The sequence below is a fragment of the Semicossyphus pulcher genome, unplaced genomic scaffold (genome assembly GCF_022749685.1).
Source record: "Semicossyphus pulcher isolate SPU_LCO1_2020_fin unplaced genomic scaffold, fSemPul1.0.p SCAF_8, whole genome shotgun sequence".
Lineage (NCBI taxonomy): Eukaryota > Metazoa > Chordata > Actinopteri > Labriformes > Labridae > Semicossyphus > Semicossyphus pulcher.
In genome coordinates, this window is record NW_027211759.1 from 4,997,146 (window position 1) to 5,021,676 (window position 24,531).

Here is a 24,531-nt window from a genome sequence, read left to right on the forward strand (position 1 = left end):
ACACAATTAAAAAAATTGACAAAATCTGAATTTCTAAATGAAAAAAAGTAAATCTGCTGTTGAAATGTTTTAAGTTCCTCTCAACTCACTAGAGAAATTAATTCAACGTTTCCACGTGACCTCGGAGTGTTTAGACCGCTTCAGGGGGGGGCGGGGTTTAACATGCAGGATTTCCTGTACTGTCATTCGAAAACCGCGTTACCACGGCTCTGTGGCAGACGAAATTGGGGAAATGCGAAAGTAACGTGAAATTTGTAAAATAAGTGCTGATTTCCCTGAAAGCCTGTTCATGTGTGTGCGATTACCTGCTGACCCACCCGGCTGTCCGTGTGCTGAACAGGTAAACAAGTAAATAATCTCCTCACCAGAGACTTGTTGTCACTGCGCGCAGAACTGTGAAGCCGTAAAAGTGACGTGAGGAGTTCGAGTTGTTGACGTATCGGTGTTCTATGTGAGCACGCGAAAGCAACGGCTGATTGTTACATTTAAATGTGAGTAGTTGTGGGAAAAAGTGATCAACATTCCACTTTCTACTGAGGTTAATCTTCACGCATGCGCTGTCTTCCATGTATCACTTGTGCTGAATACATTACGCAGGCTACTGTGTAGTCGATGAACTACTGGTGTTTAAACGTCATAATTGTGCCACCGTAATAAGATAAATAGCTCTCCTTAAACTAAACCGCTTATCGGGAATTTATGAATGAACTATTAAACTAAACAACGAATTAATTCTGCGGTTTTATATATAATTATTTCACTCATTTTTTCCTGTAAAGACAAATTAATCTGCCAAATATTTTTTCAATCTAATAATTAATGTGGTTTATGAAAGTAAAGTGAAAAGGTGAAGTAGGCCTATATTTGGACCTTACAGAAAGGTAAAGAAAAAGGGAACTGTCTGAGTTCTCTCTGCTTGTTCGTCCTTCCAGGTGAAGGGTCCCTGAGGTTAATTTGACTTGTTCATGGCAAGCCAAGCCTGGCTGGAGTATTCCCTGCGGCGCTCAGCCAGTCTGGGCCTGGAGGTGCTGGAGCGGGCCTCCAGGCGGAGTGTGGACTGGACGAGCACTGGAGCATCCCAGACCCCCACGACTACAGATGAAGACACACAAATCCCTGTCAAGGTGCATGAATGTTCTCTGTATATTACCCCCATCACGAATAAATGTTGATATTGACTCCTTTGCTGTATCTCCCATCATATGACACTGCCATTTTCCAGAGAACGCACACAGAGCTTGATGATGTCTTTGCAACCATCGCAGGGCTCATGGTGCAGACGACCTGTCAGTGCAAGGTCAGTGATTATTTATCTGTACCCTTAAGCTTTGAACTACAGACCTAAAATTAAATTGTGCATACTGTCTGTGCTGCAGAGGTTTTATGGATCTGGCTGTTGCTCTGAGCCCACTGACAATGAGAGGATCCATGTGTCCAGGTTCCACACACAGCCAACTTTTGGGTCAACAACACCTGCACTGTCCACCTGCACAAGGAAACATGTAAAGACTCCATACAGCAAGGTAACGATAATCATCTGCTCTTTTCTTAGTCATGTAAACCTTTCATCTGTAAAAAATGATCTTTGATCAAAAGAAAGCAGAAAACTTGTCAATGGAAATTTTACCTTGGTCTCCTAATGAGATTGTTTTTCCATTCTTGTCAGGGTCGTGTGTCTGCAGCAGGTGAAGACTTCTACATCGAGGTGTCACCGGGGACGTACGCCATCACCGCCAGCACGCCGGAGGCTCAGCAGCAGACTCGGCTGGTCAGCGTCAAAGCTGGAGAGAGCATCAACCTGACCTTCAACCTCTGACCTCTCACCTGACAAATGCAGCTACCTTTAATAACAAAACTGACCAAAGCTTAATTGTTTGTGTGTTTATTGCCTGTTTTTACACTTATTTTTGCATACTCTACATTTTATTTCGCTATCAGAATGTTTTATTTGCTGAATATTGAGAAGCCATATTTTATCGAGTATTTTATCATGTAGTTCGTCCAAATTATGCCCTAAAGTATCATGTAATGCACTTAACAATATGTCTACCTGCAATAATGCCGCATCAGTGTATGAATAAAGTATTTTTTATGGAATTCTTGTTTGTTTTAACCAACTTTCTGTCTGGTTTTATAAGAAATATTATGTGTAAACAGCAGCGGCATTGTTGGCCGAGAATGGCCGCAGTCCAGCCGGTGGTCGAGGTTTGAAGTTGGTCGTTCCAAACACATCTCTGACATTCACTCTTCTTCCTTTAGCACCAGGGAGTGACTGGAACAGAGAGCTGTGATTGGGCGAGGCACTGATCGGAGGGACAGGGAAGATGAACCTCACAGGATGTGGTGTCTTCTTTGGCACTCCTGCAGACAGACAGAAATACATCAACATGACCAGATCATATGCATGGGTGTTCTGTCACTTAACAACTGACTGATTAATCAATATAAGTTTTTAAACTAAAACCAGAGCCCCTTTAAGACCAGGATGTATTAGTTTAATCAGAGTATGTGTTTCCCACCTGGCTGTCTGTGTTGTGGCTCAGGCCCGGTTCTTCTCCAGTACCTCCAGGGAGGACGCGGCTGTTGACTCCTCAGCTTCACTGCTGTGCTCTCATCCTCAGACAGAGACAAAGAAGAGATGGAGGAAGAGGAGGGCACCTCAGGGTCACTCTTCCTCACCCCTGTATCTGTTAGGTCCACCTCTTTATTCTGCTCTGCCCTCTCTAATCCATCCTTTCCTCCAAAGCTGGAGCTACACCTGGGTGGAAATGTGCTCGGCCTGCTGCAGGATGCAGACTGACACCAGGAGCTGCAGAACAGCCGGGGAGAGCAGGAGGAGCTGCGAGCACGAAGCCAACTGCAGCACTGACTGGCAGTTTGTGTCTGCATTTGGAGCTCCCGGACTATTCTGTCGTGTTGGGGAGCTGAAATTGGAGAAACCAGGCTGCTGGGAACCAGAGACACAGAGCCGTTCCACATCAGCACCCGCAGACTCGTAACACCATCAACTGTTAAGTCAAACAAGAGGGATTAACATCACTTCATGTGGCTGTACGTTTTACACAACAATATTCAGTCTGTACCTCCAAACCCATCCCTGCGTTCTGTGGCGGCCGTCACTCTCCCCGGCCCGTATCTCCTCACATCTGCTTCCAAAGGCGACAGGACAGAATCACCGGGTACCAGAAAGCGTGTGTGAGCTCTGGTGTGGTTCACCATGTCGAGGGAGCAGACCAGCTGCCTCTGAGGAAGGACGACCCCCAAACTGGTGCTTCCTAGATAGGCGAACTCAACAACCCAGAGTCCTCCTCGGCCCTGAGGTTTGATACACAGCAAGTGACATCAACATACTCTGTGAAACATGTCCTCTACTACATGGCTGAATCTGTACCCCAGCAGAATGGGATTTATACTTGAATATAGGTTATTGTTTTGAATTCTCCTTCAATCAGGTCTGGTTGTGCAAAATGTCTGTATTTTAAAACTTTAAGTTAGTCCTGACAATTAATGTCATAATTTACTCCAAATCAACAGTTTAGAAGCAGAACTTAGAGCGATAAATGTCCGTAGAGTCCACATACCCGCCTGTTTAATTGCATACAAACAGTGTGTAATAGTACAGCATCCTCTTACCTGTACTTCCTGTATCACAGTGCCCAAGTAGTAGAGGCCGTCCACTTCCCTCCTCGCCAGCACTCGGCATCCTGGGAAAAACTCTGGACTGCTCAGGGTTTGACAAGAGTGCAAGCAGGAAGTAACCGGGCGTATAGGATTACCCAGACTGCACCTGGGCAACCAAAGAAAGTCAAGAAACAGCTGATGCGTCGGTGAGTTGATGATTTTTTTCTTGATGTACCATCCATGTTTTTATTTTTGTTAATTTTATTTATTTATTTATTTGATCTCTTTATTTGTTCATTTTATCTTGTTATCTATATATCTTATATTTATCTATTTATTTGTTTATTTATTGGGTCCCCACTAGCTAACAGCAAAAAAGAAAAAGTAATCCTGGGGTCCATCTGAATAAAAATAACATGATAGTGTAATTATATTTAATTAAAAATCCAGGGCAAAACTGCTAACTAAAAAGAAAACCAACAAATACATCTCCAAAAAACTGTGAGTCAATGACAATAAATCTACTAATGAAGGTAATAAAAATGTCAATAAGTATCCTCACTTTATTTTAGTAGTCAGTAAAACATTTTTCTTAGCTAAAACAAATGGTACAGGACATTTACACTATGTAATATTTCTTACACGACATCGTTTTTTACTGCATTATAAAAAAACAAACATTGTAACCATGAAAACCAACCTGAGCAGAGGTGATGACGCGGTGTGGGGGACGCAGACTGAAGTGGTTGGACAGAAACACTTCACTGAAGAGGCTGTGGGTGATGGTGATTGATTTTCCACAGGACACAGAGGAACCACCTGACAGCAAACACAGAGAATTACATATTATAAAATATGTATCTGTTTGTGCTTTTTTTCATGAAAATATTGGAGGAATAATAAAGTTTGCGATGACAGGCATCTGAGAAGCATGTAAATCCAGCCTGATTCTAGCCATACCTTCTCTAGCACGCCATTCGAACCAGCTTGAATTACGTAACAGCTCCCTCTGGTGGCCTGGGTCAGACACTGCAGGTAGTCTCCAGTGTTGCTGTCCCGCTGAGCAACTGAGTCCTGCAGGTAGAAGGCGTTCACAGGCTTCCCAGCAGCCAGGGCGGGCAGGGCTTTCAGCACGGCCTCCGGCTGGTCGGGGAGCTCTGTGCAGAGCAGGTGGACGGCGTGACAGGCTGGGTCAGTGAGGGCAACACTCAGGGCGGCCAGGAGGTCTCTGCCCCGGCTGCAGCTGATGGAGTGAATCCAGGACAGAGCCATGTACACTGTGTCAGGAGCACAGGGGAGCATGTGGTGGGACCAGCAGGTCAGCTGTGAAATAGAAAGAGAGTCACACCAGCTCCACCTTCACCAGCTGCAACATCAGAGTGCTAAAGGTACAATAATCTATCAATAATGAGCTGTCAGTCCCACCTCACCTCGCCTGAGTACGCCATGATGTTGAACAGAGAGTCTCTGAGTGAAGCCTTCGTCAGCAGCGTCTGGATCAGGAGCCGCTTCACTGACCCCAGAACGGCTCTCATGCTCTCTGAGCTCTGCACCACGAAAGTGATGTTGCATCTCTGCTTTCCGAGAAACAGAGGAACCAGTGCAGCCTCAGAGGCCTCTGTCCGTCTGGATGTCATCCCTGTGCTGCAAAACTGTCAGGAAATGACACAACGTTATGTTATTTTTACAGGTGTCTGCAGTAAAAGTGCAGAAAAAAGAGAGACAGGGATAACATGGACATTTAGGCTATGTTTGGACCATAACCAGATTTAATATTGTTATTGTACAAAAATTTAATACTGAAAATGTTCGCGTGTTTTGTGCAAATAATAAAACTTTATTCACTCGCATTTGAATTTAAGGTTTTAGCATAACACGTAATTTTTCTGAAATGTTAAATCAGTTCTGTTCAGACAAGTTTACTTCCTTTAGTATGTTTAGTATGTTAAGGAAAGGCCCTACAAAGTGTTTCCTATTATAGCTGGAAAAAGGACATTTGAAGTGGAAACTGTAAAGACATGGCTACACATTCAAATATTTACCATGCCAAGTAGTTTTTTATCGCCAAATACAAGTAAAAAATAAGACATTAATCGGCATAACAGATTTTTGATTTACACTGGCTCAATACACAGATTATTACAATTTGAACAGGTTTTGAATCCAGTAATACCAAGCATTTAATAAAACTCCTTCCAGTTTTTGAGACACAGCCAATTCTATAACATACTATATTTAGTTGTTAGTCAAAAGGTGTTACTCATTTTTAAATCTTTCACAAAAAACAAACAAAGTGTAAATAAAGGTTCCTGCAATCACAGTCACAAATGAAGAAAGATGTAGCTCCACCACCATGAGTTTCCATCAGGGTTTTGAATGAGTTATAGTGCATTTTTAGCATGACATGCTAACGGCTAATGGGTCGGACTGTGTTCTGATTAAATTATGATGTAGCTTTTTGAGGTGTCTCAACCACTAACTAACTTACACACAGAATAAAGCCAGTTTTTTTTAAATGCAGGTGTATTTTTTATTCACTTACATGGTCTGTTGAAAGATTAGTATTTCCTTAAGTTATATTACTCTCTGCTGTTATGTCGTTGTTTTCCCTCAGTTGAAACTTCCATTTTACGACATTGTTTTGGAAATTTATTCCATTAATAAAGCATCCAAGAGACTTTACAACACCTGTCTATCAAATGTTTATGCTTTAATAAACATTATTCTGCACACATACAGAACTCATCTTCCTCTGAATAATAGCAACATAAAAACACTGTTATAATATTCATGTATCATACAGGAAACTTAACACATGCAGAGCTGCTACATTTACCTGTAGTTTTTTCTGTTGATCTCACTCAGCTGCAGGCGACAACTTCCCCTCACTGTTGACGTTGGTTTCCAGGGCAACGTGTTCGAGTCATTGCTCTCAGCGGCCACTGAAGGGGCTGTTCACCTGCCAATCATCTGACCGGAGGGGCGTTACCAAACACTGCTGTGGTGCTGTAGTTACTAAGGTACAGTCATAGGTCAGTTGAGCAGTTTAAGGTGCTCTCCTCCATCAAAGATCCCTGCTGGTGCGTCAGGATGTTACTTACTCCTTTAATTATCTCAGGCTGCCCCAGTTTCATGAATCACTTTAACATAAAATAGCACAAGGCCTCATTATGTAAGTTAATAATAATGAAGCACGAAGAGACTCTCACAGCATTCAGGATTTTATTTTTATACTCAGTGCTGCTTTTGCTACAGATTGATCAAACATATCACAAGTGTCCTCAACATTTTATAAACATTACAAGGCAGTGACCTCGACGCAAATACAAATTTTAGACTACAAAATACATTAATTATATTAGAAAATACAGTTGCCCTTGTGCTAAACTCATCACCTACACTCCACATGACCCTTTGTTCTTAAGCACTGACCTTCAGCTTTAAATGTAGAATACTATATCTGGCAGAACAATATTAAGAGGGTTAAATCACAAAGTCTACATACAGCACTAAAACATCTGTTAATACTTTGTTTTCTAGCTGCACAAAACAAACTACTGCAGTGACAGCTAAAAACGGCTACAACAATGCTACTCTGTGCTACATGCGGACCTGCCTGTTTGTGGGAGTAGCTGCTGCGCCTCTGTCTTTATGTAAAAACCGGTGAAGTCCGAATGGATTATCAGTCAGAGAGATAGTGAGTGAGAAGTCAGAAGGTTCCCATTGAGGGGTCTAGTTGTATACAAGTAAATTGTTGTATTGCTTTTGGTCACTCGGTGTGTGTGTGTTGGGAGGTGAGGGAGATCGGAGTCACAGGTCGCTGAAGTTGTGGGAACTGTCGAGCAAAAAGACGAAAAGAAGCAGAAAGAATTTGGTGAGATTTTGTGTACAAGTGTCCCTTTGTTTGATAGCAAAAGCCAAAGACTTCACTTAAGTTACAATACAATATAAATATACTCCTTTACAAGTAAAACTAATCCATTGAAAATGTCTAATCAGAAAAATGTCTGTAACTGTTGCATTAAATACCATTAGATATTTATGCATGTCAAATATACAGTTTAAGTATGAATAATGATTTGTGCAAGAATCCACTGTACTAGTTTTTTGTTATTTAAAAGAATATTTTACAGTAATGTGTACAGTCCATTTTATTCCTTATTAACAATGAATGATGTTGTAGTTACATCATGTGAAATCGAGATTTGTGCAATACCATAAAGAAAACTTTGACACTTTCACTTTAATAAAATCTCACCTTTCATTCAACGCCTTTTTGACAAACTGAACCTGCTCCCTCACGTTCGTCCCAAACACCAACATCTGCTTTTCTGTGTCGATCACACACTGAGAAGAAAAATGATACACCAACACATCATTGTTTATCTCTTAGTTATCTAAGCACATTTAGCCTTGTATCTTCCACTCGCTGTCGAAGTGGCAATCTTCGTAAAAAGGAAATTAAAGACTTTTTTTTTTCTTTAATTTGGAGGACTGTTGTAGCCTGAATCTTGAGTCCTGAGTCTTTTTTATTTATTTATTTTATTTTTAAATAATTTATTCCTCGTGTTTATTTTGTCTTTTTTACTTTTTAATAATTGATTTGTAACATGTTACTCTTTTATTGTTGTAATTTTTAAGTCTTGCAAAATTGTACCTTTTGTAGTCATTTTTTTTGGTGTTTCAGGAATGCAAGATATAAGGTAAACCTGCAGTAAGCATTGTTCAATTTTGCACTGACGATATGACAGTCGATAAAAACAAACATATACTGAAGTGTACATATTAGATTTGACTCACAGTTCAGATGTCTCTCAGCTGTTCACCATGATTTCTAAAGTACCTGTATTGTGGCTCACTGTCTGCCCTAAAGTCCTCATAACTATCTTTTATTTATCTTTTAATTAAATGGAGGAAACTGATTGGCCAAATTATGTGCATGCATGGACGATGTAGGGCTCTGTTTGAAAGCTGAGATGTTTACATGCTGAGTGTAAATGCATTGTTCATGCACATTTTTTTCTTCCTCACATAGCGGTAATGATGAAAATGGTGCTATAAAGGTGCTATTTAAATAAAGCTGGGTTGAGTTGTGTCCAATGTTTATGTCACTGTGTTGCTGATGATTTACCTTGAGTGCCTTTAATGTCTTGGAGCCCAGAGACATCAGCGGCCTGTTACTTTCTGCATACAAATATATAGTACAAGAATATTACAACATAATACTTGAAACCTTTTAAATCACAAAGATCAGTGTAATCTTTAACTTCTTCCTTACCCACTATGACAAATGAGCACATTACTATGAACTGTCCGATGGTCAGGGTGAGCTCTTTGATTTGTCCGTCGATGCAAAGCTTCCGCTGAAATGGAAAACCATCCGACTCCATTTTGTTTTCCTCGACCAGGTCTTTCCAACTTTGAGAGACACAACAAATATACGCTCACTGAACGCTGAAATAGATCTGATGTACAGAAAGTCAGATGGACAGGGAGTGAACGTCTCACCCTGATCTCTCCACGGTCTGTGAGGACATCAGGTTCAGTTTGCAGCCGGTGTCGATCAGCACATTCACATCCTGGCCCAAACACTGTAAACACAGAGGAGGGATAGGAGGTGAAAAGGGATGTAGGAGGAAAATAAAAATACTGAAACCTCCACTCACCTTGCAGGGCACTTGGATTAAATCTTCCTCCTCTTCTTCCTCATCCTCATTTGAATTTAAACGACTACAATTCATCAGAAGCCCCCCGTTGTGTTGAGTTAATCCGCACATGTTAAATCTTCCTCGGGTCAACTTGGACTCCAGCAGGCGCTTCTGGATGATGTGGTGCGGCTGCTACAATATTTAAAAAAAAAACATAGAGAGTTGGAAAAGTGGGGCAAATGTGTGGCTGCATCTTTAAAACAAATCAATGATGTGAAATAATCCGGCCTGTATGATCCTTAGAGACTTTAGTCGGTGTTAAAAATGTGAAGTAAGTAAAGCCCAACTAATATACAGTATAGGACTCAGCCTATATTATTGGCCAATATGTGCCTGGTTTTGGCAGGCGGTGACGAACACTGTGCCTAAACGGCAATTCCCCAAATGGCCACTTGAGGCTGGCTCCAAAAGCGAGTAAATCTGCATTTGGCTCCATGTTAAAAAACTTTACTGCAGAATTCAACGTGTTTCAGACTAGTACAAAATACAGTTTTGGTCTCTATCTAATTTTCTGCCTATGAACAGCAAGTAGTGTGATTTTTTTTATATAACTCATGTGTATTAAAGCTCTTGTGAGGAACTTTCGTTTTGTGTTGATTTTGGCGCCCCCTGTGGACAAAGCTGTACCTCCTATCTCTTTGCTGAAAAAACCCTCACAGGAGCTTTAATGCTTAAAATGTTGCATGTTTCAGTGCTTGGTCAGTTTGAGTGACAGGTAGATGATGCTAGCACTCTGCTAGGTGTCACCTGAGAAAATTCTGTCACTGAGCCTATCTTCTTTGCAGTGTTTGTGTTGTGCCTTTTTTAATGCAAATATTGGAAAAATAATATGGCTTACTGTTGTGTTTACTGTACTAACCATGAAATAAAGATATCAATCAATCATTCATCAGTACTATATAGGCTAAACCACTCCAGAATTATGAGGGCTATATAATAATATTAATCATGATCAACATTATTATCATAGTTTTATTTGTATAGCGGTTTCAAGCTGAGAACAATGTGATTTCAATAGACAGCATAAAAAAAGCCACAAAAAAAAATAATAATAAAAACATCGAAATACAAGCAATCAACTTTAATTAACCAGAATAACTACATTTATAAATCAGTCATCAAAATGGTAAAAACACAACGCCTAGTATTGTTTGAATAATTGATTGATTGATCTTTATTCCGAAAATGTAGCCTACATAAAAGTAGAGTAGAACACTTGGCTATACCACTACATCATTATATCATCATAACTCGCTTGGGTTTAGGTAACAGTGATAAACGCTGTACGAAATTTGCATTAAAAACTCCGTATGTCAAAACGGTGGCACTACAAACTAAAGGCCTATCGTAAGTGACACACCCCCTGTTTAGATGTCCCGAGCTTCTTCAGTCCATCCAGAGGCAGCAGATCAGCTGAGTCCTTATGGAGGAACTGGATCGCCTGTTTCAGCCTCCTCTGCTGCCTCACAGCCGCAGCATCCTGGACCCCCGATTCCCCCCGGGTCTCCGTCCGCATCCCTTTCAACATGATGGCGGGTGTCTGAGTCCAGCCGAGGCGGTGTGTGTCTGAAGGATCTGTATCTGTACACAACTGAGGCTAAAAATAAGGAAACCCCGATGATGACTTAGTGGAGAAGAGGAGACGACTGTATCATGACAGGGGGCGGTCAAACCAGACAGGTTAACAGCATAACTTCCGGACGAATCCTTCAAAATAAAATCCTATTGTTTGGGATCTTTACTATTTCAATAACACCCTTTGAACATAAGTAACTAAATATTGATATAAATAATATTTACCGGCTGTTTAAGCAGAGGGCATTGTTAACACAAGTGAATTACCTTTACAGGTCAGACGCATTAAATTAAAGGCCCTCACACTACAGGTATTAGCACAATTCAAATAAATCACTTTATAAGAAATTTAAGCCTCACTAAAAGGATGCTAAATAATATAACAAACTTCAGGCTTTACACAGTGTATATACTGAATGTGGTGACCAAAAAAACTGGTTCTAATATATGGGACTATAATTAAAACAGTTACCATTAGCCTAATACAATTCAGTATGAGAGCTTTTATTTTGACAGTGTCTTCTTCTTCCTGTGTCTCCTGGTAGCTTCTACCTGCCTGAAAATCATAAAAACGTCACTTTATAGAATCGTGACTCCTTTACAAAAAAATAATGTTTTACACTGAAGCACTTATCTTCCTGTGTTTAAAGTTTTCTTCTCTGAATTTGTGTTTATTAATAAAGCGTGGGTATGATAAAAGTCCTTTGCACAAATTATGTTTTCTTCTGGGGTTTATTGGCTAAATAAGATATGTAATGCATAAGCCTCTTTAAAATGTAACAATGTATATAAAATGAAATATATGTGATATATAATTAATACATTTTCAGACAACGGAGACAAAAAGGCCAGGGAAACTCAGAAGCCCAGCCAACATATTTCCTTTGGCTAATATTATATGTAGTCATAATATTGAGTGGTAAAGTAAGTATCACAATTCCTCAGATTGCTGTATTATTACACAACTCTATTAAGTGAAATTTGAAGTCCTAGCTCTGGTTTTCATTAAGGAAATACATTCTGGATTATTTTAAAGAATCTTGTACTTTTTTGAATTTGAACTTAAAACTCATCTTTCAGCTTTGCTTTTAACATCAAATTTACCTGATTTTATTAACTTTTATTGTGTACATTTTGCTTTATTTTACTTATAAATATGTTTTTATTTGGTTGTTGTATCTCCTTCTCTTTCTGGAGGCATTTTAAATCCTTGATGTTCTTTTCTTTTTCATAATTTAGTACTTGAAGGCCACATTGCAGTATAGCCTTCCTTTGCAGTTTTTTTTTTCTTGTATAGTTTTTCTTAATAGGCCTACCATCTATGCAACTCTAGTGACTTACCAACATATCACTGTTACCTTTCGTTTATAGTTCTGTAGTTTATTTTTCATAAGGTTTATTTGTTCTATCTACTATTTTGTATCTGAGTCGAAATCTTGTTCTTGGCGACCTGGAAGATGCTGTGGTTGTATTTTTCAGATAGGATGTCCTTTGTAGTCAGTACTGTCGTATGTCTGCTGGACATTTCATCCCTCCGAGCCTCTCTTCACTGCATTGCCCAGATTCCCCCCTTTTTTCCCACACGACCTTGTTTTCAACATGGATGCCGAAAAATCGCCCCACACATCGCTGTTTATGTTGATGAAGAACGAATCTAACCGCATCCCGTGGCATTACGTTGCTTGGAATCCACAGTCTCGGTTCATTGTCGTCTTATGTTGAAACCTAAGTTTTTATTTTTCACGACGACGACGCGCATTTTCAATCAAAAGCCCGAGACAATACGAAAACCGACGCGGAATGGCGTCTGCTAGGGGCCCGGGAAGCTGAATAACAGCAACATAGAGTCGAGTTGGAGCCGCCTCACTAATAGGAGTCGCTGCTTGGATCTCTTTGACCAATCAGCGTATCTGAATTCCTTATGGGCGGGACATTGCTTGGAGGATTGTGCTGTCATACATGTTCCCGGTGTGTGGACATCGCGAAGCGTTTCCTGCACTGGTGCATGGTGGTCGAACAGGAGGAATTGTTGGAAATTTTTCGGAGGTTAGTATATAAATTGGTTTTTACCCAGTATGCATTATTCCCACAGCCATCTCTGCGAGAGGGAGTGACAGGCTGTGGCTGGGAATGAGAAGAAGAATGGGAAATACTGTTTTACCTTAAAATAAAATTGACACCCACCGAGTCAAAACGCTTATGTTAACATTAATTAGCTCATGGATTCCTCGTTCTTGTTTCCTAACTGCGTCGCTAGTTAGACAAACAAGGCTAATAGCTTCATGGATACCGCTAGCTAACTCTCTAGCTGTGACAGACTCGGCTTGAATTATATATATCAGCTCTAGGTAGCTGTAATCTTGTTATCTAGACTACCTTGTTAAAACGGTTGTCTAATAACCGTTGAAAAATCGTGACAGCGCTGTTTGGCGTAGTTAGCAATGCTATTAGCATGGTGGCTAACCTGTCTACTGCGTTGACATATCGCGTCGGCGGCTACTACTGTTAAGTGTTTGGCCATCAAAACATGCTGTCAGCGTGTGCTAACTTACCGGCGTTAGCCTTATCACACAGCTGGTTTACTACTTTTGTTAGATAATATGTCATTATAAAGTGACAGAATGTGGCAGGTCATAGTTATGCTAAATTATAGCTAGCTAGCCCCAAATCAAATTCACTAGCGCCAAAAACAATTTTGAACATAAGATCAAATTCAGACAGTCAGTGCTCATCATTCACAAGTAACTTATACCTTACGACTAACTGAATAAACCCACAGATGTTTGATTTCATATTTTGAAATATGCTTTAGCCATATAACGTTTATGCCAGTAATAAATGCAGCTAACTCTCATGTCAAATTAGGCAAACGAAGCTGAACTGCCCTGGGGTATCAGATTCTTAAGAAGGCTTGAAACTATAGCTTTTAACAGAACTCATGTCAGCGGAATATGCGCCTGGAAAGCACAAATACTGGGATAATAAGGGTGCTATTATTATTTTTTTAATTGACAAAATTGTATTTTACAAATAAGTAAAGTAAACAGAGACAGCACATACAACTGAAACATAATTGACACTAGTAAAAATCAGTAGTACAAGTTAAAATTCTATTTATTGATCCATCTGCTAGTGAAAGGTGCACAGTTTATATGTTTTTTTGTCAGTCTTATTATGATTTAATTCAATTGTTAATATTGTATCATTGTTATTATTTGCATTATTTATCTATAACCTGTTAAGTCTTCTTCCTTTACCCTGCCTCTTCAGCTTCTGTAACAAATGCATTGACTCCAATAAGGGATCAATAAACTTTATCTTAGCTAGAACATTTTAGAGCCTTTTTAAGATGCTTCATACTTTTTTGTTGTTCACCAAACTGAGAGATTCAAGCAAAGATCTTAGCTCCATTAGAAAACCTAAGTGGATGAGATAAAGAATTTCTGTAGAAAAAAATCTGTAAAATTTGCTTGTAGAATAATAAAGTTTATCAGGTATTCAAGACTGTTATCTGATACTCACTGCATTAGATAATATCCCTTAGATGAAAAACAAAGCTGGTAGCTTAAAAAAATGAGATCCTAAATCTATCCAAATCTTTTGGGAGATTACACAATCAAAATAAACTTTTTATTTTTACAAAAGGTACAAGAGATGTTAGTGTCTGTTTACTCGTCAGTTGCACAGTTTGGAAGGTATATTTTATGTAAACCACTTAAGTATGCCTCCTTAGCTGTGTTTAAAAGGCAGTACTTACAGTTTTATAGCCAAGAAAAACTTTCCTTTGGTTACAGTTTTATGCTTTGGCAAAAAATTTGGCAAATGTGCCTATTTATACATTTTAAATCTGTCAATTATATTCCAACCAAAATCAGTAGACTTTGCGATATAATAATTTTACTGTAAAATTAAACTGGAACAATTACTTGAACTTGAGACCATGTCTTGATGTGGATACCAGAGTCAAAATCTAGTTGAAATGTCCACAATGCCTTTTTATGCCTGTGTGTAACAGCGTAGATGTGTTATCAATGAAAGAGGAAAAGGGATTAATAGCTTCGTTCCGCCCTTGCTCCCACTTGTATGATGCTTATCTCTACTGGCTACACCCCAGCATCTATCTAGTGATGAACCTCCCTTCGTGCATCACAAGCTGTTACATCTTTCAGAGTATCTTTATCCTCAGTGCTTGTGTCAGCCTGTCTCTGTGTTTCCTGACCTGTTCACAGTACAAGTTTTAAGTGTGTCTCCGGTTTGTGTCCCTCCAGCAGCTGAAGCATGCTCTTGGCCCAGATAAACCGGGACTCGCAGGGAATGGCTGAGTTTCATGATGCAGACGGGCAGCCGGTCACTCTCTGTCTGACAGAGGCCGTGACCGTGGCAGGTGAGCTCTTAAACTTGACTTGTCACCTTTTTTGTTGTTGTTGATTCAATAAACGTTTTTGTCATCCTATTTAAGACACTTTTCTTTTGAAATATCTGTTAATATCCCTTTTAATGTGTAAAGTCCAATAACTGAGTACTCCATCCAGGGATAGCTGCGTTATAGATCTGTGTCTTCTTTTTGGAAAAGCTATGAAATGAACAGTCAGTCTAATTGCACCCTTGAAATAATGATGTCACCACTGCCACAACATAGCTCTTCCTACTTCTTCGTCAGCTGACAGTTAAAGCATTGTCATTGTTAAATCAATTCCCAGATGGCGATCAGATGGATAGCATGGACACAGTGAGCCTGCAGGCGGTCACTCTTGCAGATGGATCCACTGCGTACATCCAACACGACACCAAAACCGCCTTTTCAGACGGACAGATCATGGACGGTCAGGTGATCCAGCTGGAGGACGGCTCTGCTGCCTACGTTCAGCATGTGGCGATGCCTAAAGCAGGTAAGACACAAATTCCCTGCAGTGAAATCCTTTATTTTATCTGGATGACATAATGCTGTATTATAAGACTAAAATTACACTCATGGTACGCAGGAGTTACTGTTGTTGATGTATATATTCTTTGTGTTGTAGGAGGGGACAGTTTACAGCTCGAAGACGGACAAGCAGTTCAGCTAGAAGATGGAACAACAGCCTACATTCACACACCCAAAGGTAAGAAAGGTTAAACACCAAAGACCTTTATTTTGAAAAGCATTTAAGTTTCCTTCATCCCTTTCTGTAAGTATCTTAGTTTACATGAGTCTATTTTCAGAATGAGCAAACAGCCATCTCAGTTGTCATGATGGACCTTAGCCCAGTTTCCTCTTTCAGTGTCTCTACAAGAATCTCATCCTCCTCATTTCTCCGCAGACACTTATGACCAGAGCGGCCTGCAGGAGGTGCAGCTGGAGGACGGCAGCACCGCCTACATCCAGCACACAGTGCACATGCCCCAGTCCAACACCATCCTCGCCATCCAGGCCGACGGCACCATCGCAGACCTGCAGGCCGAGGCCACAGCCATCGACCCAGAGACCATCAGCGTGCTCGAACAGTACACCACAAAGGTAAACGTTCTGCATCACTGAGCTGGTGTGACACCATGTGTTTAATGTGACACAGAGTCGAGCTTTTCTGCCCATCTTTCCCCATGATGTCTTGATCAACTTATGTTTTATATTTGTTTATTCAAACTTGTTTTTTACTTTACATACTTACATTGTGATTCTTTAAATTTTTACTTAATTAGTGATATTTTTAATACTTCCAAATCAATGCTGTTTTATACTATTTATTTACCCTCTTACTCTTTAATTATAATTATATGATGTTTTGTTAACAACTTTTGCATCCCACTATAGTTCTATTTTTATTGAATTTATTAGTTTTTGTCCGGCATGTACCCATTGCATAGATTAAATTATGTTCTCCTCTCTAGGTTAGGGTTTTTTAAACATACACTATTAGTTTCTACCAAGTGATCTAATCAGACAAGAGACATGTAGTCTGACGGCATTCTGATCTGAGGTTGTTGCTCATAACATTTACGACTATTTGCTGCTTGCAAAACTGTTGTGTAAAAGCAATTAAAAACTGGATGTCGTGCTGTTCTACTCGATAACAGCACGGCTGGAGGCCTTGTGCCCATGACCTAATACTCAGTCCAACATCACTCCCTCCCCTGTGACATTGCAAACTAAGCAATATATATTGCCCTTGTCGATGTAAAGAGCTGCCACTGGCGACTATGATAATGTAGTGATTATTTTCAGGATTAAAAGAGCGGTTCAACTGTCAGTCAAAGCTGGTGTTCTCTGTAATCCATAGAAGCAATAATATTTTAAATTGACGCCATAGCTGTGGAGAAAGTTTGTGGTTTCGCCCATTCTACATTCCTACAACGCCCAGCGTGCATTGCGCCCCTCCCTCTGAAGGAGCGGCCCAGCGAGAGACGCTGGAGTGAAATCCTACCGTTTTCGCTGCAGGCGATGGCTCAGAGCGGTACAGAATCTGAAATACAGCAAGAATATACCTGTGGATCATCCAAAAAAAAACTACATTTCAAACCTGATGATTTTGAATGAGACATGCCTCAGTTATAAATGTGGAATGTCTGGGAGGGAAACAGGAGAGCAGGCAGCGTTTCAAGGAACCTCAAGGATCGAATTATTACATTTTACCGTATGTTTTTTTTCAACTAAACACTGCAGAAATCGGAGGCGGGCGTCATAGATTGAGGAAGTGTATTTTAGCAAGCTCCCTGGTTTTCTGTAGTCTGGTGGAGGTTTTCCAGGCCCCTGTTGGAGAAGCGGATAGCGTCCGCCAAAGGCACAGAGCGAAATTGCATTTTTTCCCTACCATAATGGCATTAGCTCCCCATGATAGCATGATAGGACTGAGGTTGAAAATCGGCAAACTGGCCCTTTAATCAATCAGAAAAATACTCATCACAATTTCCCAGAGCTCCAAGTGACATCATCAAAGTGTGTCTTTTGTCGAACCAGCAGTCCAAAACCCAAAGACTCTTCATTTACTGCAATAAATAACAATTACAAATAGTTGGCAACTAATTTTCTTTCGATAGATAAATGGTTGCAGCTCTAGTTGTGAGTGTTCATACCTCTGCTTACATACTGTATATTTTAATAAGAAGTGTCCTTTCTCCTTCCTGTCAGGTGGAGAATATAGAGAACCCTTTGGGCTCCTTCGGCAGAGTGGAAGCAGACAACGGCGTCCACATGCGGGTACAGAATCTTTTCTATGGTTTATTTTCCATGATGTTTTTTCTTTTGGTTGAACACTAGAGTGTAATTCATGTTTTGTTTCAGATTGTGTTACAAGGTCAAGACAACAGGCAAGTAAGGGGCTCGAATGTAGGCGAGAAGTCTTTCCGCTGTGAATACGAGGGCTGTGGAAAGCTCTACACCACCGCCCACCACCTCAAGGTAAGAGTGTGGGTGTGCTGTGTGCATGTGTATGTAGCCTTTTTAAAAATAAAATTGTGTTGCTTTGCCTGTGCCTTCTTAAGTGTGAGATTGTTTGAAGACAATATTTCCTTTGCAGCATCTTCCTATGATGCTGTCAACTACGTGTTTTATTTGCCTCACTGCTACAACGTTCTGCTTGTGTGTCCTGCAGGTACACGAGCGCTCACACACTGGAGACAAACCTTACGTCTGTGACTATCATGGCTGTGGGAGGAAGTTTGCAACAGGTAGATGTGGAGTTTGTCGTATTGCATGATTCAGAGTATAAAGAGATCCAGCCAATATTTTGTCAGATTGCCATATTAACTGCTGATCACTCGCTAAAAATGCTTTAACTGCTATAGTGACCTTACACTTGAAGATCAAAATAAAAGCAGGCTGAGGCGCTCTTATGTGATTCAACAAATGATCCCAAAGAAGATACATAAATATGTTTACAAAAACCAGGAATAAGGGCTTAACTGAATATCAATGTGTCTTGCCTTTAAAGGGTATGGACTGAAGAGCCACTCACGAACACACACGGGGGAGAAGCCATATAGATGTCAAGAGCTGAACTGCTGCAAGTCCTTCAAAACCTCCGGAGACCTTCAAAAGCACACAAGGACTCATACAGGTACACAACCACACCCTGGAGGAATAAACATCATGCAAATGTGTGTATCTAAGGTCTGGTACAGGGTTTAGGGAGCTGAAATGATAACTGCTACTTCAAATTGCTGTTTGTTTTATTCAGAGTTGACTGAGTGTTTGCTGTATGCAATTTTGGTTAAAACTACCAGGCCAAAGTCATGCGCCAGTGGGTTTTTTATGGCGTTGAAATGCCTCCATCCAGAAAAAGCTAAACCGAGGTTTTGATGTGAAGTGGAGGAGTTTTTCAGTTTGTCATGGAAAAGCATGAAGCAGAGATTCTGCTTTTTTGAAAAACAAACAAACAAACAAAAAAAGATTCTTGCAGCTTTAATACCATTTTTTTAAATTAAGGGGCTTTGTAGAGAGACATACAGGATTTCACAGAATATACCAGCATGTGTAAAGTCAAACACATTAATCAACCTGCCAAAAAAACTAGATGCAATGTCACAATCCCATTTCTTGCCTGCAGGAGAGAAGCCTTTCAAATGTCCGGTTGAAGGCTGCGGCAGGTCCTTTACAACCTCCAACATCCGCAAAGTTCACATCCGAACACACACCGGGGAGCGGCCGTACTACTGCTCCGAGCCGAGCTGTGGGCGCTCATTCGCCAGTGCCACCAACTACAAGAACCATATGAGGATACACACGGGTGAGTCCTTTTACCATCACTGTCTTGTTGTTTCTTTCAGGCTGTCGCTTCTAGCTTGTAATTTTGCCGGTGTTTGACTCGTTTGAAGTAGATCATTAGTGTAATAAGGACATAATTTTCCTGACTTTTAATCTTAATATGACATTAAAACCTTGTCCCCCATTGTCTGACTTCTTTTTTAACTCTCCAGGAGAGAAGCCGTACGTGTGTACAGTGCCTGGCTGTGAAAAGCGCTTCACAGAATACTCCAGCCTTTACAAACACCACGTTGTTCACACACCCTGCAAACCTTACAACTGCAACCATTGTGGGAAAACCTACAAGCAGATCTCAACGCTCGCCATGCACAAACGCACCGCCCACAACGACACAGAGCCCATCGAGGAGGAGCAGGAGGCCTACTTTGAACCCCCAACAGGTTGGTGTGAATTTAATCTGACAGAGAAATTACTTAAAAGCAGTTTTGATGAGGTGTGTGAGTTGTACATTAAGCTTGAATATAGGACTGCAGCAATTAAAAAATAAATCTATATTTCTTTCTTTGTGAATTATTTTTAAAACTGAGTATATATAAGTTTTGGACTCTTGCCCGGTCAAAACAAGTAATATGAATACATAACCCTGGGCTACAGTAAATAAAAACAGGTAGTTTATGTAATTTAATAGATCTAACAAATACTCCAGATCATATTTGATGGATTAAATAATAAGTTATATCCATTAATTGTTATAGTAACCCAAAAATGTATCTGCAACTAGCTGAGAGAGTGCAAAAAATGAGTACTTCCAACTTCTCAGATTTGGTTCTTTATTTTGTCTTGTATTATAATTTGCATAATGGAATTGTAATATCTTGACTTGGTCATCTAGTAGTTGTAACCTTTTCGTTTAAATGTAATTTGTTTTTGTATATATATTTTTTTTTTTGCAGCCTGATTTATCACAACGAAAAACTATGATATAAATAAGTTTACTAAAGAAGAAGAGAGTTTCTAAAAAAGGAGGAAATATCCAGCAAATAACAATTATTACACTAGTGTCTATAAGGCAAAAATAGGTGTATATTAAAGAAAAATATAAAATCTAAATAACTACAGTAAATTGCCAGGATACTTAAACTTAATATGTAAAAATGTGCGTGAAATCTACACAGAATCAATAAATAAATGTGAATTTAATGGAATTGTATAATTTAAAATACTAACCACTAATCAAAACTAATCAAAAATCTTCCATTCAGATGCCATTGATGACCCAAACGTCAGCTACACAGCAGCGGTGGTTGATGCTGAAGACTCTGGCTCAGAGCAGGTTCCCGTCGAGAGCTCAGACATGGTCGGTGCGCAGCACGTTGCCTTGGTAACGCAGGAGGACGGAACGCAACAGCAGGTAACGGAATGTAGCGATATCTTTCCAAGTAGAGATACATTAACATTCCAAAGATTAAAAATGGCTACATTCCAAATAACTGTAAGTAGCTGTTTTTAATGTGTGTAATTAATCAGGAGCACTACTGACAGGAAGATTTTAAGGCAACATTTGAATGTTGAACTTAACTGTAGTACATTTACACTGAGGTCTTTATCTGTTCTCAAACATAACTCCCTCACTACACTGTGTTAACTCCTTTTAACAATGAGTTACTCATACAAACTTCACAAACTGGAGGCATCTTAAACTTCTGTCTGTCCACAGTCTACATGGTTTTCAAGTATAGCAATAAAAACACAGAGCGGCAACCTTTTGAGAAGTGTGGGGAAATTATTTACACCAACTCTACATCTGCCCAACAATAAAAAAAAAGCCATAAACATCTCCGGCCACCTCAAAGAAAAAAGGAAGTTGTAAGATTGTTATTTTCTCTCAAGCTACTTATCTATTTTAGTTTAGAGTTAATAGTGTTTAGTGTTACTGAAGTTCTTATGATGCCAGTAAACCTAGTTTGTATTACTTTTGTATTGCTTTACACTGAAAATAAGAGGAAGAAATGGACAACCATAAAAGCACATGCAAGTAAGAAACAAAATGAGATCATAAAACACTGGATACTGAGCTGACTGTTCTGCTCTCTGTATCGTGTCTCTAATCAGGTCAGTATCTCTGAAGCAGACCTACAAGCTATGGGCGGCACAATCACCATGGTCACCCAAGAAGGCACCACCATAACCATCCCGGCACATGAGCTGACAACGCAAGGCACTCACGCGGTTACCATGGTAACGACAGACGGCTCAGATGAACAGGTGAACAGTTAACCAATTATTTTCCATGAATGTGGGAGTATTGTGGCCTTTTTTTTTTTTTTTTTTTTACTAAGCAGACTATTCTCAGGGACAAAAATAAAGTTGACTGTGACACAACAATTTCAGTTGGCAAAGACTCTGTCCTCTGTTTTTACTGTGAGGTTTGGAAGCTGTTTAGTTTTTGAACAGCCTCTCTCTGTAAGTTTCGGCATCTCCATGATGGCATGAGATGTACTTTTAAGTGATTTGTGACCAAACAAAGCAGATGTTTGTTTTTTAATTCTTTGCCTCTGTCTCCCTCAGGTGGCCATCATGACACCCGACATGGCTGCGTTCCAAACGGTGGAGGAGGCGGGCTACAGCCAAGACCAGGATGACATTCATCCTGTTACGTTACTGGCCACCTCCAACGGCACTCACATCGCTGTGCAGGTTGGTAGACTGACAGCATAGGAGTGAATAGACTGGTGGGGCGAGTTTCAATATGTCAATTAGATTAGTTCAGTTTACAGAGAAGAGGACTGGATACATCTACTACTACAAGGTGTTTTAAAGCAGAAAATGTGACATGGATTGTTTGGTATTGATCCTAAAGAGTGTTACATTTCTGCATTGATGGTTCTTTTATTTGCTGGTAGGTACACTCGGTGCTCTTTTGTTCATATGATACCACCAAGAGTTTCAGTCAGGAGGGTACTTAAGTTTTGTCCCCTGCCAAGTAATCCCTCCCCAGATCCCACCCTGTTGAGCTATTTGCATAAAAGCCTTACTAAAAATCATGAGTAGGTGGAGTTCAGCACAGGGGGTGTAGGTGTGTTTCCGCCCTCCTGCTGCTGCATTTGATGAGGGATCAATCAAACCAAACAAAAAGTTAAGAAGCCCAGGATGTGTGAGTTTCCATGTAATCCCGATTCTTGATGACTACCAGCAAAAATAATTTACAATTGAACTGATGTGGAGGAATCAAATAAAACTGAGACTTAACATCAAAAGTCAATGGAATTAGAGGGAATCTTATACATTAGAGGCAGTCTTCTATTAGTGGTGTCACCAGGTAACTTTTTATAGCAAACATTGACACATTACATCATAGGAAGTTGATAATCCTTATCTTTTCAGAATGAGAAAATGTATTTTAACTACATCTCACACACTACCAATCTATTTAAATACTATGTTAATTATTAAGGTCTAAACCCCTGAGGTGCTACCAGGGTGCAGGTCTGATGACCAACCTTTATTTATCCTGAAAAACACTGCTTCCATTTACCCCCTTCTTCTCTTTCTGTCATGCTAATTACAAAGCTCACACAGTCTTTCCACCTTTTACCATCATGTGACAGTCATCAATGACATCCAGCAGCCTGTAACGCCGTCAATCACGGTCAGAGGTGGTATTGTCTTTACGAGGACAGTAAATAGATTAAAACAGTAGTAGCTGTTTGTCAATCACGTTTGAATTGTGCATTGTGTTTTCTTTTTACCTGCAGCTCAGTGATCAGCCTTCGCTGGAGGAAGCCATCAGAATAGCTTCAAGGATACAACAAGGAGAGTCGCCGGGTCTGGATGATTGATGGACTCATTATGGACTATGATTTAGGATCAAATCCATCTCAAGTGGACTTTATCAAAGAGAGAAATCACAAGTCTTCCTCCATGTTTTTCTTTTTCACAAACGGACTTAGCTTTTATGTGTACATAGGATTTTGATAACTGGAGTTCTGCTATGCTATTTTATCCCTCGACCAAAAAGACGGAAGAGGGGAAAATGCTTTCTAATGTTTATGGTGCACAGTGCACAGTGCAGTGTACAGCTAATGCTATTTCTAATAAAAAAATGTGTGATTAATTGCCAGTTTATTTAATATTTCAAAATCTGTGACCATGTTTGTTCAACTTTGCTTTTGCACAGCTGTAAAGGTAAAATACACCTGAAGGAGACAGATATACGGATAGATAGATTGTTATCGATTCAGTTTAGGGTTGCATTTCCTAAAAAGTAATCTATAAACTGATTATTGTGCTCGGTGTGCATATTTAGTTGTAGAATAAAACTTGGGCAAAAATAGCAAACAAGTAGATGAGAGAGCAGACATGCAGATTTGGATATGTGTTATCATATTATCTGAAACAACTGATAGAGAAAACATTTTACATTTTCAAATGTATGAATTTTCCACCATAAATCTAAAAGTGAATGTTTTAAAACCCCACCTTTACGCTTTGGAAATTCTTGGAAAAACTACATTTTGGATACTTGGTACTTTTACGTTTTAGTATAATTTGTAGTTCCTTGTTCACTGAGACAAATGGTGTACTTCTAACTGCAAGCTTATGTTACTAGTCTTTTTGTAGTTTATTTAAAAAGATGTAAAAATCTAAAAGAAAATATGCAGTGTTGAGGTGCCGAACACTAGTTGAGTGCAGAATTATAATTTTACTTTATGCTGATGGATACAATCATATTTTAATAAATCACAGTATAATAAAGTAATAATCTGAGAGGGACCCTCAGCAAAATAAATCCAATACTAAGAACTCATTTAATCTTTAATAAGATCTCAATTTGTTTTAAAACATGTTGCCATTACTTTCAAGTTAGTATGTTTACATGGTGATTACTAATTCCACCTAAGTTAAAGAAACAACTACATTTTTCAGACCATTTATGATTACATTAAA

General features: G+C 39.7%; 3 protein-coding genes across 7 annotated transcripts; 2 read left to right on the forward strand and 1 right to left on the reverse strand.

The window, feature by feature from the left end:
* The first annotated feature begins 181 nt into the window (after positions 1 to 181).
* Positions 182 to 2,097, forward strand: akip1 (A kinase (PRKA) interacting protein 1). Of its 2 annotated transcripts, none has more exons than XM_069686916.1 (5): positions 182 to 491; positions 933 to 1,124; positions 1,223 to 1,297; positions 1,377 to 1,523; positions 1,667 to 2,097. In XM_069686916.1, the coding sequence occupies exons 2-5, from the start codon at positions 966 to 968 to the stop codon at positions 1,814 to 1,816; spliced, it is 531 nt and encodes a 176-aa protein (XP_069543017.1). In that variant the 5' UTR covers positions 182 to 491; positions 933 to 965; the 3' UTR covers positions 1,817 to 2,097. The 2 variants fall into 2 exon arrangements, with proteins under 2 accessions (XP_069543017.1, XP_069543016.1); XM_069686915.1 differs by having other exon boundaries at positions 182 to 340.
* A 4,747-nt stretch (positions 2,098 to 6,844) lies between these two features.
* On the reverse strand, positions 6,845 to 11,006 carry LOC138613256 (nuclear receptor-interacting protein 3-like). 2 transcript variants are annotated; one of them, XM_069686885.1, is made up of 7 exons: positions 10,690 to 11,006; positions 9,288 to 9,461; positions 9,130 to 9,212; positions 8,900 to 9,039; positions 8,753 to 8,805; positions 7,880 to 7,968; positions 6,845 to 7,456 (listed from the first exon to the last, which is right to left on the reverse strand). In XM_069686885.1, exons 1-7 carry the CDS (start codon positions 10,855 to 10,857, stop codon positions 7,432 to 7,434), a joined length of 732 nt encoding a protein of 243 aa, XP_069542986.1. In that variant the 5' UTR covers positions 10,858 to 11,006; the 3' UTR covers positions 6,845 to 7,431. The 2 variants fall into 2 exon arrangements, with proteins under 2 accessions (XP_069542986.1, XP_069542985.1); XM_069686884.1 differs by having other exon boundaries at positions 9,130 to 9,461.
* A 1,827-nt stretch (positions 11,007 to 12,833) lies between these two features.
* Positions 12,834 to 23,978, forward strand: znf143b (zinc finger protein 143b). 3 transcript variants are annotated; one of them, XM_069687119.1, is made up of 15 exons: positions 12,834 to 12,950; positions 15,173 to 15,288; positions 15,605 to 15,793; positions 15,926 to 16,006; positions 16,205 to 16,401; positions 18,010 to 18,078; positions 18,163 to 18,279; positions 18,473 to 18,548; positions 18,812 to 18,937; positions 19,427 to 19,606; positions 19,797 to 20,024; positions 20,847 to 20,995; positions 21,697 to 21,849; positions 22,153 to 22,281; positions 23,340 to 23,977. In XM_069687119.1, the coding sequence occupies exons 2-15, from the start codon at positions 15,183 to 15,185 to the stop codon at positions 23,421 to 23,423; spliced, it is 1,884 nt and encodes a 627-aa protein (XP_069543220.1). In that variant the 5' UTR covers positions 12,834 to 12,950; positions 15,173 to 15,182; the 3' UTR covers positions 23,424 to 23,977. The 3 variants fall into 3 exon arrangements, with proteins under 3 accessions (XP_069543220.1, XP_069543222.1, XP_069543221.1); XM_069687121.1 differs by having other exon boundaries at positions 12,911 to 12,950; positions 15,176 to 15,288; positions 23,340 to 23,978; XM_069687120.1 differs by lacking the exon at positions 12,834 to 12,950 and having other exon boundaries at positions 14,827 to 15,288; positions 23,340 to 23,978.
* Positions 23,979 to 24,531: the final 553 nt, after the last annotated feature.